Below are 14,198 nucleotides of genomic sequence, written 5' to 3'. Positions count from 1 at the left end.
TTAACAAATGATTATTTGATTGCAATATTACTGCAAATCTGACGAAAACATATATATGGGAGCTATGTCGAAATCTGAACCGATTTCAAGCAAATTTTATCGACATTGTGGAAGTCGTCGAGAAAAGTGTTGTACAAAATTTTGTGAAGATTGGTCAATAAATGCGCTTGCAGTAGCTCTACGATTTCCATGAAATTCACCAGTAATATCGAGAGTCAAAAGAAAATCCTTCCTAACAAATTTCAAGAGAATCGGTTAACAAATGACCATTTTATTGCATTATTACTGCAAATCGGACAAACATATATATGGGAGCTATTGTATATCCAAATCTGAATCAATTTTTTCCAATTTCAATAGGCTTTGTCTCTAGGTCGAAAAACATGCCCATACCAAATTTGAAGACGTTCGGAAGAAAATTGCGACCTGTAGTTTGTACACAAATAAACATGGACAGACGGTCAGACAGACAGACGGACAGACACACAGACGGACATATCATAAATCGAATCAGAAAATGATTCTGTGTCGATCGGTAAACTTATCAATGGGTCTATCTCTCTTCCTTTTGGGTGTAACAAACAAGCTCCCTATGTTATAATACTCTGTACCACAGTAGTGGTGTAGGGTATAAAAATTTTGGTTTGTGGTTGAAGGTTTGTCCTCCTAATGCTGGCAACATTTGTAAGGTACTATGCCATGTCGCACTGCGGCACGCCGTTCGAACTCAGCTATAAAAAGGAGGTCCCTTATCATTGAGCTTAAAACTTGTATCGGACTGCACTCATTGATTTATGAGAAGTTTGCCCCTGTTCCTATATACATTTTGTCATTCCGCTTGTAACACATCAAAAATTCCATTTCCGACCCTACAAAGTATAAATATTCTTAATCGTCTTATAAGACGATCAAGCCATGTCCGTCCGACTGTCAGTTTTTTGTCCCATATAGACCGATTTCCCGTTGAATGATCTAAGGCCAACAAAAGCCGGAGTTATCACCCGATTTTAGGAATAGGAAAGTAAAAAAAAAAAAACAAAATTCAGAAAAATTCATTAAAACCTTTATTTGAATCAAGATTATTTCATGCAAACGTTGACCGTGACTGCGCCTCAAATGGTCCATCCGCTTAGTCCAATTTTGGCATATTTTTCAAACATTTCGACCGGTATCTCATGAATAAATACATTCAATGTTGTCATGCAATGCATTAATTGAAGCAAGCTTGTCTGTATAGACAAAGCGGTACATGGCCTATACGGCCAATGGACCGACCCCGAACGTGAAATATTGGGTTGCCCAAAAAGTAATTGCGTATTTTTCATATAGCCGGCGTTTACAAATTTTTTCACAGCTTGTGACTCTGTAATTGCATTCTTTCTTCTGTCAGTTGTCAGCTGTTACTTTTAACTTGCTTTAAAAAAAAAAGTGTAAAAAAGTATATTTGATTATAGTTCATTCTAAGTTTTATTCAAAATGCATTTACTTTCTTTTAAAAAATCCGCAATTACTTTTTGGGCAACCCATAAAATGTTCACCAAACTCGCCTCCCAATAAGTCCATTGTTACGCGTGCTTTGTGGCATGTGACACCGTCTTGTTGAAACCACATGTCATGCAAGCCAAGCTCTTGTCTTTTGGGCAAAATAAAGTTTGATGTCATCTAATTGCAACGCTCACCATTCACACTTACGTTACGACTCGCATCGTCTTTGAAGAAGTACGGTTCAATGATGCCACTAGCCCATAAACGGTACCAAATTATGACTTTTTCTGGATGCATTAATTGCTCTTGCAAAGTTTCTGGCTGATCGTCACTCCAAAATCGACAATTCTGCTAATTTACGTGACCATTGAGCCAAAAATAAGCCAAAAACAAGTAAAAAGGCGTTAAGTTCGGCCGGGCCGAATTTTGGATACCCACCACCTCGGGTATGCAAATTGCAAATTTTGCCCATGAACATTCCACTAAGGAACAGGGGCAAACTTCTCACATATCAATGAGTGCTGTCCGATTCAAGTTCAAGCTCAATGATAAGGGGCCTCCTTTTTATAGCCGAGTCCGAACGGCGTGCCGCAGTGCGACACCTCTGTGGAGAGAAGTTTTACATGGCATAGTACCTTACAAATGTTGCCAGCATTAGGATTGGAAAACCACCGCTGAAAATTTTTTTCTGATGATCTCGCCTGGTTTCGAACCCAGGCGTTCAGCGTCATAGGCGGACATGCTAACCTCTGCGCCACGGTGGCTTCCCACCACCTCGGGTATATATGTGAAATATCTTTCTTCAAAATCCAGTGAAGAATGCATACCTTATGCCCCATAGCAGCTATATAGACATATCATCCGATTTAGACCAAATGCTTATAAGTACAAGTCATTGTTCAACCGAGAGATCGGTCTATATGGCAGCTATATTCAAATCTGCACCGATCTGAGCCAACTTGAAAACAAATATCGAAGGGCCCAACACAACTCACTGTCCCAAATTTCGGCGACATCGGACAATAAATGCGCTTTTTATGGGCCCAAAACCTTAAATCGAGAGATCGGTCTATATGGCAGCTATAACCAAATCTGAACCGATCAGGGCCAAATAAAAGAAAGATGTCGAAGGGCCTAAGGCAACTTACTGTCCCAAATTTCAGCAAAATCGGATAATAAATGTGGATTTTATGGGCCTAAGACCCTAAATCTGAGGATCGGTCTATATGGCAGCTATATCCAAATCTGGACCAATCTGGGCCAAATTGAGGAAGAATGTCGAAGGGCCTAACACAATTCACTGTCCCAAATTTCAGCAAAATCGGATAATAAATGTGGCTTTTATGGGCCTAAGACCCTAAATCGGAGGATCGGTCTATATGGCAGCTATATCCAAATCTGGACCGATCTGGGCCAAATTGACGAAAGATGTCGAAGGGCCTAACACAATTGACTGTCCAAAATTTCAGCAAAATCGGATAATAAATGTGGCTTTTATGGGCCTGAGACCCTAAATCGGCGGATCGGTCTATATGGGGGCTATATCAAGATATAGTCCGATATAGCCAATCTTCGAACTTAACCTACTTATGGACAAAAAAATCTGTGCAAAATTTCAGCTCAATATCTCTATTTTTAAAGACTGTAGCGTGATTTCAACAGACAGACGGGGCACTTTATCGCCACCCCTATAGGTGATTTGACCCCTATAGGTGGGATTTGAACTCCTCTGCTATGCAGGCGATCTTATAATACTTCTAAGCGGTAAGGATCCGAACGAGCTATGCAGAAGGCCCAAAAGGGTCTTGCATGTGGCTTATAACTGGGCTACACCCAGAGGTCTGAAAGTTAACCCAGAGAAGACTGAAATATGCATGTTCACGAGGAAGACGAAGGTGGGCCAATTTAACGCACCACGTTTCCTCAATAAGACTATTTCGATATCTGACAAGGTCAAATACTTAGGAGTGATCTTGAACAGGAAACTGAATTGGAAGTGTCACATTCAGGAGCGTACTAAGAAGGCTCACAGATGTTGGGCACTATGTAGACGTGCAGTAGGCTCGAAATGGGGCCTGAATTCGAAGATAGTTCACTGGCTCTACAGGATCGTGGTTAGACCAATACTTACTTACGCCTTAGAGACTATTCTAGATATCCGACCCATTGACATACAGATTAAGTGTGATGCAGTTATTGCGGCTATGAGAACGGGTTAAGAATGGGAGCAGCACAAACCATCGCGGTATAATCGAGTCGACGATAGGAATCCTGGAAGAATGGGAAGAGGTTTCCGATCGGATACCTGAGATGAACCTTAAAGTCGAGTGCGAGGCACTGCTGCCATTGGCACAGTCTTGGATTGACGGAACCCTAGTATTGCCATCTGGAAGATCATGTTACATGGATAGATCATAGCTAGAGGAAAGAGTGGGCCTGGAGGTCTACATTGAGAACCCAGGGACTGAGATCTATTTTAGACTGCCTGACGGACCTGCAGGCAGAGATCCGGGCGATCGCAGAATGCCTGAAGTTGTGTGGTGCTAACGCGAGGTCGTCAAGCCCCGGCAGTAAAATTGCCGTAAGGGCAATAACAACCAGGACGGTAAGGTCACGAACAGTCTTGTAGTGTATGAAGGAGCCTTCTCTATGGATGGCAAAATCCGCATCGTTTGGGTGCCGGGCCATAATGGAGTAAGGGGGAATGAAAGGGCGGACGATTTGGCGGTGAAGGCCAGAGGACTTCCGTCAATAAACTTGGAAAACCCGAAGTCTTTCGGGTCGACGCAGTCCGAGTTAAGGGAGTGGGCGACGAATGTGCATGAAACACTGTGGAACAGCGAAACGGTCGGTACGGCTGCGAATATCCTATGGGGGGCTCCAGATCGTGAGAAGACGAGACTATTACTCACTTATGTAAAATCAGTACGGCAAGTGATAGTATGTCGCTAGGCTTTCGCATCTAACAGATACCGGCACTTAGATGGGGACTCAATAGCAGACATGAACCAAATTAGCGGAGTTGCATTGAAAATATTTAAGGATTTTTTAAGTAGCACGGAATTCCTAACTTAGAATTTTCTTTTTAGAGGTAACTTTATAGTTTTCAGAGCGCACAACAAGACGATTACTGGCTTAAATGTATGTTCATAGTGGCATGGGGCGGATTAATATTGCACCTTCTTTTCAACATTACCTAACCCTAAGCGTAACGTACGATCCAGGCGCCTGATTGCAGCCAATTTTAGTCCAGGATCTGCGCTAGGGTGATGATGAAATGCCTGGTCCGGTATATAGGCATTCTTTTGGTAAGTTGATAAGGTCTCTGCTGGCGAGATTAGTCATGTTTCCACCTTCTTAGCTATTGGTGAGAAGTGCAGTAGTAGAAGCATGTCTATCGAATGAAACGTTGGGTCTTATTGGTAAATTTTTCCTTATAGCTCAGTAAGAAAAAATTAACGTTTCAGGATTTTCTCTCGACTCTCGACATTTTAGACGAATTTCCTAAAAATCGTTTCAGATTTAGATATAGCTGCCATATATATATGGCCCTATTTTAACTTCCAGAGTCATATTAAGCGCATTTAGCGGATTTTCTTATGACTCAGATGTTAGTGGTGAATTTCATAGAAATCGGTTAAGATTTGGATATAGCTCCCACATATATGTTCGTCCGACTTGCAGTAATTCAGCAATAAAATGGTCGTTTGTTAACCGATTCTCTCGAAATTTGGCAGGAAGGATTTTCTTATGAATCTAGATATAAGTGGTGAATTTCATAGAAATCGGTTCAGATATAGCTCTCATATATATATATATATATCGCCCGATTTTCACACCTAGACCCACTGCAAGCGCATTTATTGACCAATCTTCCCAAAATTTTGTTCAACGCTTTCCCCGACAACTTCCACAATATCTATAAAGTTTGATCGAAATCGGTTCAGATTTAGATATAGCTCCCATCTATATGTTCGTCACATTTTGGGTAATTTTTTGCCATTTGTCATCAGTAGTTATTACAGTTTGAACATATTTGCTCGAAATGTGATACGGATTGTTTCATAACCCATCTGAAAACATACGGCGAGGTCCATCAAAACTGGTTCAGAATAAGACATAGATCCCGCTTTGTACCTATAGGGTAGGTGTAAGGTTTATTGGGTTGCCCAAAAAGTAATTGCGGATTTTTCATATAATCGGCGTTGACAAATTTTTTCACAGCTTGTGACTCTGTAATTGCATTCTTTCTTTACTTTTAGCTTGCTTTAGAAAAAAAGTATAAAAAAAAATATTTGATTAAAGTTCATTCTAAGTTTTATTAAAAATGCATTTACTTTCTTTTAAAAAATCCGAAAATACTTTTTGGGCAACCCAATAATAAAGTCGGCAGCGCCCGACTTTTACCTTTTCTTACTGGTTTTCTGATGGACTCGCCAGTATTCAAACCCAGGCGCTACGGTGGCCTCAACAAATCTATATTTCCAAAAAAAGACTTTAATTTAAGTACACAATTTTTTCTTTACTATTATTTATTTATTCTTATATATGTCCATTAAATGCTAGTTCTTCATAAGAATCTTAGATCTACTACTTCTACAACTACTGCTATGAAATGATTGTCCTATTGCCTCAATGCATTTTGAATGATTCCTCTGACAGATCTTATCGAGGTATAAATGCCAGGGAAATTTGGTTGTGCACAACCCCTTCCGAAGGACACAATGCCAGACAATTGGCCATTGGAGACAGCTGGTCCACCAGAATCCCCGGAGCAGGAATCCCTGCCTGGAGCTGATGCGCAAAACATTGTTGAAGTTAGTGCCATATATCCTCGATATTGGGCGGTACACCTACTTTTCCCTACAACGGGTACAATAACTGTGCGCAATTGAGTGGAAACACCGCTGGCATTCTCGCTTGTGCGTCCCCATCCAGAAACACGAAGCGACGTGGATGTGGTCAATCCTTGGGTATTTAAGGCTATGGGGGCAATGTTGCTTCCCGTTAGAGGTGAACGTAGTTTCAATACGGCCACATCTCTATTGAAATTATTCATGGAAAATCCTCGTGGCATTATAATTTTGGAAACCGCCCGCCTTACCCCCGTTTGGGCAAGGGTTGTTGCTCCTCCCACAACAATCAGCTGGCTGGGCCTGAGACCGACCGTGCAATGAGCCGCAGTTACCACAAATTGAGGCCTTATTAGGGAGCCTGCACAAATGTAATTGCCATCTTGACGAATTTGTACCACATACGGAATATTTGCTATGCTGGTGGCTGAACCACCGACAATACGTTTGAGGTCATCGCTGCATTTACACACAGAGTACAGTTGAAAAAGCAGCACTGAGCTTAAAAAAAATTTAAAATTTGTATTTAAAATCCACATTGTGATTGATGTGTCTCGCTAGTCTTGGAGCAAATTAATGTTTTTTTGCAATTTCACAGCATTTTATACAAAATATTCGCGCCTAAACATATTTGTTTAAGCTTTATATTTGAAACCTTGATAGAAGAACGTAAAAAAGATGTTTTTTAGCTTCAAACATTTAACTGGAGTTATACCAAGCAACTCTAAAAGATGAACAGATGGGTAAAAATAATATTTGTGGCTTTTTGAAGTTCATTAAACCTGAATTTTTTTTCTCTTATCTAAGCAAGTGTCATCATTTAATGCCTTGAAATTTAAGCTTATTATTGATATAAAATTTGTTGAAGGTTAGCATCAAATTTCTATCACATTGGAAACATTCTTTTATAAAGGTTATGTTAAAGTTTAAGTTGGACAGGGTCTTACCACACACTCAGCCAATTTTTTTTTGGCAGACACAGAAAGTTAGTTTATAGGAAATCTGTTGAAAATGGAAAACCGTAGGTTTTTTATATCCAACACCTAAGGATGGGGGTATATTCATATTGTCATTCCGTTTGCAACACGTCGAAATATCGATTTCCAACCCTATAAAATATGTATATTTATGATCGTCGTAATAATTCAAGTCGATCTAGCTATGTCCGTCCGTCTGCTGAAGTCACGCTACAGTCTTTAACAAGTAAAAGCGTGCTAAGTTCGGCCGGGCCGTATCTTATATACCCCCATCATGGATCGCATTTGTCGAGCTCTTGCCACGGTATCTCTTTTTAGGCAAACAAAGGATACAAGAAAAGAATTGCTATGTTATTGGAACTATATCAAGTTATGGTTCATTTCGGACCATAATTGAACTGAGTATTACAGTCCATAGTACAAGTCATTGTGTAAAATTTCAGCCAAATCTAGTAAGAATTGCGCACTTTAGGGGCTGAAGAAGTAAAATAGTGAGATCGGTTTATAGGGAAGCTGCATTAGGCTATAAACTGATTCATGCCATTTTCGACACGTATGTTAAAGGCCATGAGTGACGCCATTGTACAAAATTTCAGCTAAATCGGATAATAATTGCGCCTTCTAATGGCTCAAGAAGTCAAGACCCCAGATCGGTTCATATGGCAGCTATATCAGGTTATGGACCGATTTAAACCATTCTTAATACAGTTGTTGGAAGTCAGAACAAAACACCTCATGCTAAATTTCAGCCAAATCGGATAATAATTGCGTCCTTTAGTGGCTCAAGAAGTCAAGACCCCAGATCGGTTTATATGGCAGCTATATCAGGTTATGGACCGATTTGATCCATACTCAGCACAATTGTTGGAAGTCAGAACAAAACACATCATGCTAAATTTCAGCCAAATCGGATAAGAATTGTGCCCTCTAGCGGCTCAAGAAGTCGAGATACCAGATCGGTTTATATGGCAGCTGTATCAAAACGTGGACCGATATAGCCCATTTACAATCCCAACCGACCTACGCTAATAAGAAGTATTTGTGCAAAATTTCAAGCGGCTAGCTTTAGTGAAATGCGTGATGTGATGATGTTAAAGGATGTCGAGTGCGAACAACTTTACGTACAGTTAAATAGACATCAGGACAATAACAGCCAGTACGGTTAGTTCACGAACAGTGTTGGAGTGTAAGAAGTAGATGGTAGGATGCGCATTGTTTGATTACCGCGTCATAGCGGAGTAAGGAGTATTGAAAGAGCAGCCTGGTTGGCAGTGAAGGCTAGAGGAATGCCGTCAATAAATTTGGATAGCCCGAAGCCTTTTGGGTAGAAGCAGTCTAAAATAAGTGCTTGGGCCATGAACGAGAGCGAATCACTGTAGAACAGTGAAACGGTGGATAGGACGATGATGATCCATGGTGATCCAGATATTGACAAGACGAGGTAAATACTGAAGGGGAGGGGATCTGTATAGTTTTCGGTAGGGGCACATAGGACAACGAGTACACTTATGTAGAAAAGGTGCGGCAGGTGATAGCGTATGAAGAGCATGTGGGTAAGATAATGAGACCTAGGAGCAATTCCGGCTTTCACAGCTAGTAGGCAACGGCGCGTAGGTGGGGACGAAATACCCGACTTGAACCGACTTAGGGACGTGGAATCGAGAACAATTAGGGAATTTATTAGTAATACGGAATTCATTGCTTATGCTTATGCAACATTATGCTTAAAAGTCCTACATTTTGCAGAGACTTGCCTTTGAACTAATTGGGTTTAACGGAAATCTCACCTGTTTGAAAACATTTCCCTATTTAGGAAGACTCCGAATTTTGTTCGTCAATATTTTAAGAATAAAACTTAAAAAAATTTAAATCTGTCAATGTAATGCACGAATGGGAGATGGTTGATTAATAATAGCAAAACGGAATGAAAATGAAAGTTGACTGGCATTTTTTTTTTTTTTTTTAAGAAAGGTCCTTTCGAAATTAATTTTAAGGCGACCCAGGATCAACGAATTTTTGTCCTTAAAAAAACTCATTGATGTTTGGAAAAAAATTATTGATATTTTGTCTTTAAAATTTTTTGTCTTTAAAAATATAATTTGTAGGTGGGCCTGAAACAATTCTTATCATTAGAGAATTTTTCACTGATACAACTTTTCCATCATGGCCCCCCTGGCTACATCGGTGGCTAAATCGATCTACCGAGTATACTTCTTGATAGGGCGCAATTCTTATCCAATTTGGCTTATATGTTGTTAAAAAACTTCTGCTATGAATTTCAATATTCCTGAATCGGTCCATAGCCTGATATGGCTGTCATATAAACTGGTCTGCCGATTTCACTTCCTGATCCCCTATTGGACGCAATTTTTATCCGATTTGGCTGAAATTTTCCACAATGACTTTTACTTCTACTTCCAACACCCAGATCATTTACGGCCCGGATCGGTCCGTTATTTGATATACAATAGCTCCAGTAGCCTTGAAATTTTTATTCATTATCCTTTGTTTGCCAATACAGAGATACGGTTCAAAGAATTCGAGAAATGCGATCCATAGTGAAGGGTATATAAGATTCGGTCCCGAGCTTAATCAAGTTTCCGTTTCCTTTCCTTTAATCAAGTTTCTAATCATCAAGGCTACTTTGCCCTTAATTTTTTTTCTACGATATATTTCAGTGAAATCGTATTATAAATGCGCCTTTTATGGCGCCAAGACTTTAAATCGAGATATCGTTCTATATGGCAGCTATATCAAAATCTGGATCGATTTGGGCCAAGTTGAAGAAAAATGTCAAGAGCCTAACACAACTCACTGTGCCAAATTTCGGCGAAATCGGACAATAAATGTGCCTTTTATGGGCCCAAAATCTTAAATCGAGAGATCGGTCTATATATGTGAGCTATATCCAAATTAGGATCGATCTGAGCCAAATTGAAGAAGAATGTCGAAGGGCCTATCCTAACTCACTGTCCAAAATTTCGGCAACATCGGATAATAAATGCGATCTGTGCCATATTGCAGAATATAAGAGATAGATATTAGAGAGTTAAAGAAGGCGCAGTGAAGCAGGCCCCGTCCAAATAGTTTTCTATATATGCAACATTTTATTTACAATCATAGCATACATTGGCTAAAACAAGTTCAACAAATTAAAAATTACATACAAAATTTAGTAAAAAATCAGGCGTCCTTAAGCTCCCTATTTTAACCATTCTTTTAAAATAATAACTTATCTAAACAAAAAAATACTTATTTCTTATTGCCTTAAACCTCTCAGAATGATGCTTCTCGTGGATCGAGTGGAAGTGTAGATTCCCGGAAAGCGAGCACGTCCACAGCCATTTCCAAATGAAACAACGCCTACCAAACGGCCGTTTGCAACGGCGGGACCTCCGGAGTCACCAATGCAGGAATCCCTTCCAGCTTGTCCAGCACAGAACATGGATCCTGTAAGGGCAATTGTTCCACTGTATTGACGGGCACATCCCTGCTTACCTACAATTGGCACAACAACGGTACGTAAATTTCTGGCAACTCCTGTCGCGTTTTCGCTCGTTTGGCCCCATCCGGAAACTCGTACATTCAATCGCGTAGTCAATCGTTGGGTATTTAGGGGAATTGTCGCGATGTTAGAGCCAGTCATGTCGGAGGCTAATTTGATCACAGCCACATCCTTATTCAATGTGGTTTCAGTATATCCCCTTGGGCGTATAATTTTGTTAACAGCTCGCCTAACACCAGTTTGCGTGAGACTGGAGGCTCCACCGACTACGGTTAGTTGGGCGGGAGTAACTCCAACTATACAATGGGCAGCTGTCACCACAAAACGTCTTCCCACCAAAGCGCCCGCACATATATATCTGCCATTTTCACGTAGTTGAACCACATAGGGCACATTAGCTATACTCGTCGTAGTGCCACCAACAATTCGAGGTGACACTTTTCTAGCCCCTGTTTTTCTGGCTTTCGCCCTGGTCCTACAAAAGCCCACGGGAGACAATTGCAATACCAGTATTATGGCCAAAAGAAGTTTTAATTTATTGATTGTCAACATTGTGTTTAATGTTGCGTCTTTGCGTTTGAACTGAACATTTGCCATTTTTCGCACCATTATATGCAAAACGCCATATTAGTAGCGAAAGGAATATTTTCACACGTTCTCCAAACAAATATTTGAAAGCTTCGGGGGCAAACAAAAAAAAACAATTGAAGAAGACCTCGTTCTGGTTTGTTATATTGGACGGGAGTGAATTTAGAACCAAAAAATTAAGTAGATCCATTTGGTGCCACATAAGTGTATCAGAAATTTTTTTAGCCAAATCTAGAGGCTCAAAATAAAATATGGAGATCTGGTTATGTTGGAGCTTTATACGGTTATGGACATATTTGGACGTTCGAGCATGACGTTAGAGGTCATAACAAGAGTCATAGTACAATATTTTAGCAATGTAGCAATGTATTTCTGTCTTATATAGGCTCAAAAAGTAAAACTAAAAGATTGGTTTATGTGTGAACTATTTCTTTACATTGACTAAATGGGATTATTGTCGATTATAACTATTCTAAATCATGAAGATGCGTTTTTGCCAGATTTTAAGGTCAATCGGAAGTTAGCGTGCATTCGACAGATGTACCGACAAGGCTAGATCGATGTAAACCCTAAATGGATACCAAGATGAAATCCCACTGACAGACCATAAGGCATCACCTGGCCCAAAGTACTACATACGAGGTTTTTCCAATTATTTAAACGCATCGCCTTTTAATGTGGGTACCCATCACAAAAGATATATATATCGATGACTTAATATGTATAACAACTAAACAAGGCGTTAAGTTCGGCCGGGTCGAACTTTGGATACCCACCACCTCGGGTATAAACGTAAACCACCTTTCGTCATAAGCCGGTGAAAAATGCATAATGTATGCCCTCACAGCCGCTTTATTGAAATATGGTCCGATTTGGACCACATTTGACATGGATATTGAGTGGCCATTATTCAATTTTCATTTTGTAGAAGTCATTATTCAATTTTGTAAAACAAAATATTGGTCATTTTGGTACCCATATTCAAATATAGACCGATCTGAACCATATAGGATACGGATGTCGAAAAGCCTAACATAAGTCACTGTGTCAAATTTCAGCGAAAACGGATTATAAATGTGCCTTTTATGGGGCAAAGACTTTAAATCGTGAGATCGGTCTATATGGCAGCTATATACAAATCTGGACCGATCTCAACCGATCTGGGCCAAATTGAAAAAAGTTGACGAAGAGCCTAACGCAACTCACTTTCTCAAATTTCGGCGAAATCGGACAATAAATGCGCTTTTTATGGCCCCAAGGCCTTAAATCGAGAGATCGGTCTATATGGCAGTTATATCCAAGTCTGGACCGATCTGAGACAAATTAAAAAATAATCTTGAAGGGCCTAACACAACTGACTGTCCCAAATTTCGGCGTCATCGGACAATAAAAGCGCCTTTTATGACCCCAAAACCTTAGATCGAGAGATCGGCTATATGGCAGCTATATATATATATGTCGAGGTGCTTAATTTAACCCACTGTTCCCAATTTCGGCCACATCGGACAATAAATGCGCCTTTTATAGGCCCAAAACCATTAATCGAGAGATCGGTCTATATGGCAGCTGTATCCAAATCTGGACCGATCTAAGCCAAATTGATAAAGGATGTCGAAGGACCCAACGCAACACACTGTCCCAAATTTCAGCAAAATCGGATAATAAATGTGGCTTTTATGGGCCTAAGACCCTAAATCGGAGGATCGGTCTATATGGCAGCTATATCCAAATTTGGACCGATCTGGGCCAAATTGACGGAGGATTTCGAAGGACCCAACGCAACTCACTGTCCCAAATTTCAGCAAAATCGGATAATAAATGTGGCTTTTATGGGCCTAAGACCCTAAATCGGAGGATCGGTCTATATGGCAGCTATATCCAAATTTGGACCGATCTGGGCCAAATTGACGGAGGATGTCGAAGGACCCAACGCAACTCACAGTCCCAAATTTCAGCAAAATCGGATAAAAAAATGTGGCTTTTATGGGCCTAAGACCCTAAATCGGAGGATCGGTCTATAGGCAGCTATATCCAAATTTGGACCGATCTGAGCCAAATTGACGGAGGATGTCGAAGGACCCAACGCAACTTACTGTCCCAAATTTTAGCAAAATCGGATAATAAATGTGGCTTTTATGAGCCTAAGACCCTAAATCAGAGGATCGGTCTATATGGCAGCTATATCCAAATTTGGACCGATCTGTGCCAAATTGACGATGGATGTCGAGGGGCCCAACGTTACTCACTCTCCAAAATTTCAGCAAAATCGGATAATAAATGTGGCTTTTATGGGCCTAAGGGCAGCTATATCCAATTAAAGACTGTAGCGTCTATTTTTAAAGACTGTAGCGTGATTTCAACAGATAGACGGACGGACATGTCTAGATCGTCTTAGATTTTTACGCTGATCAAGCATATATATACTTTATAGGGTCGGAAATGGATATTTCGATGTGATGCAAACGGAATGACAAATTAAATATACCCCCATCCCACGGTGGTGGATATAAAAACACATATCGAATGAAGGCTATATATGAGAACTATATCTAAATCTGAGCTGATTTTGATGATATTCAGCAGACGTATTGAGATAAAAAATAGAGCATCTCTTACGAAATTTGGTAATGAGCAGTCGTAGAAGCGCTTATCGGATGAAAGATATACATGAGGGCTATATCTAAATCTGATTCGATAAGGACAACATTTAACACAGATATTGTGACATTAAATAGAACGTCTCTTGAAAAAATTGTTTGGAGATCAGAGCAAAATTGTAGCTACTATAGA

At 40.1% G+C, this 14,198-nt stretch overlaps 2 protein-coding genes across 2 annotated transcripts; both read right to left on the bottom strand.

The window, feature by feature from the left end:
• Positions 1-6,080: 6,080 nt before the first annotated feature.
• On the bottom strand, positions 6,081-6,877 carry LOC106080578 (trypsin alpha-3). Its single transcript, XM_013241996.2, has one exon. It carries the CDS (start codon positions 6,875-6,877, stop codon positions 6,110-6,112), a length of 768 nt encoding a protein of 255 aa, XP_013097450.2. The 3' UTR covers positions 6,081-6,109.
• Positions 6,878-10,542: 3,665 nt separating this feature from the next.
• Positions 10,543-11,417, bottom strand: LOC106080577 (trypsin alpha-3-like). Its single transcript, XM_013241995.2, has one exon. The coding sequence runs from the start codon at positions 11,415-11,417 to the stop codon at positions 10,575-10,577; it is 843 nt and encodes a 280-aa protein (XP_013097449.1). The 3' UTR covers positions 10,543-10,574.
• Between the last annotated feature and the right edge of the window lie 2,781 nt (positions 11,418-14,198).

Source organism: Stomoxys calcitrans, chromosome 2, assembly GCF_963082655.1.
Source record: "Stomoxys calcitrans chromosome 2, idStoCalc2.1, whole genome shotgun sequence".
In the NCBI taxonomy this organism is placed as follows: domain Eukaryota; kingdom Metazoa; phylum Arthropoda; class Insecta; order Diptera; family Muscidae; genus Stomoxys; species Stomoxys calcitrans.
The sequence above is the reverse complement of the archived record's forward strand: the minus strand, read 5'-3'. Positions and strand labels throughout refer to the sequence as shown.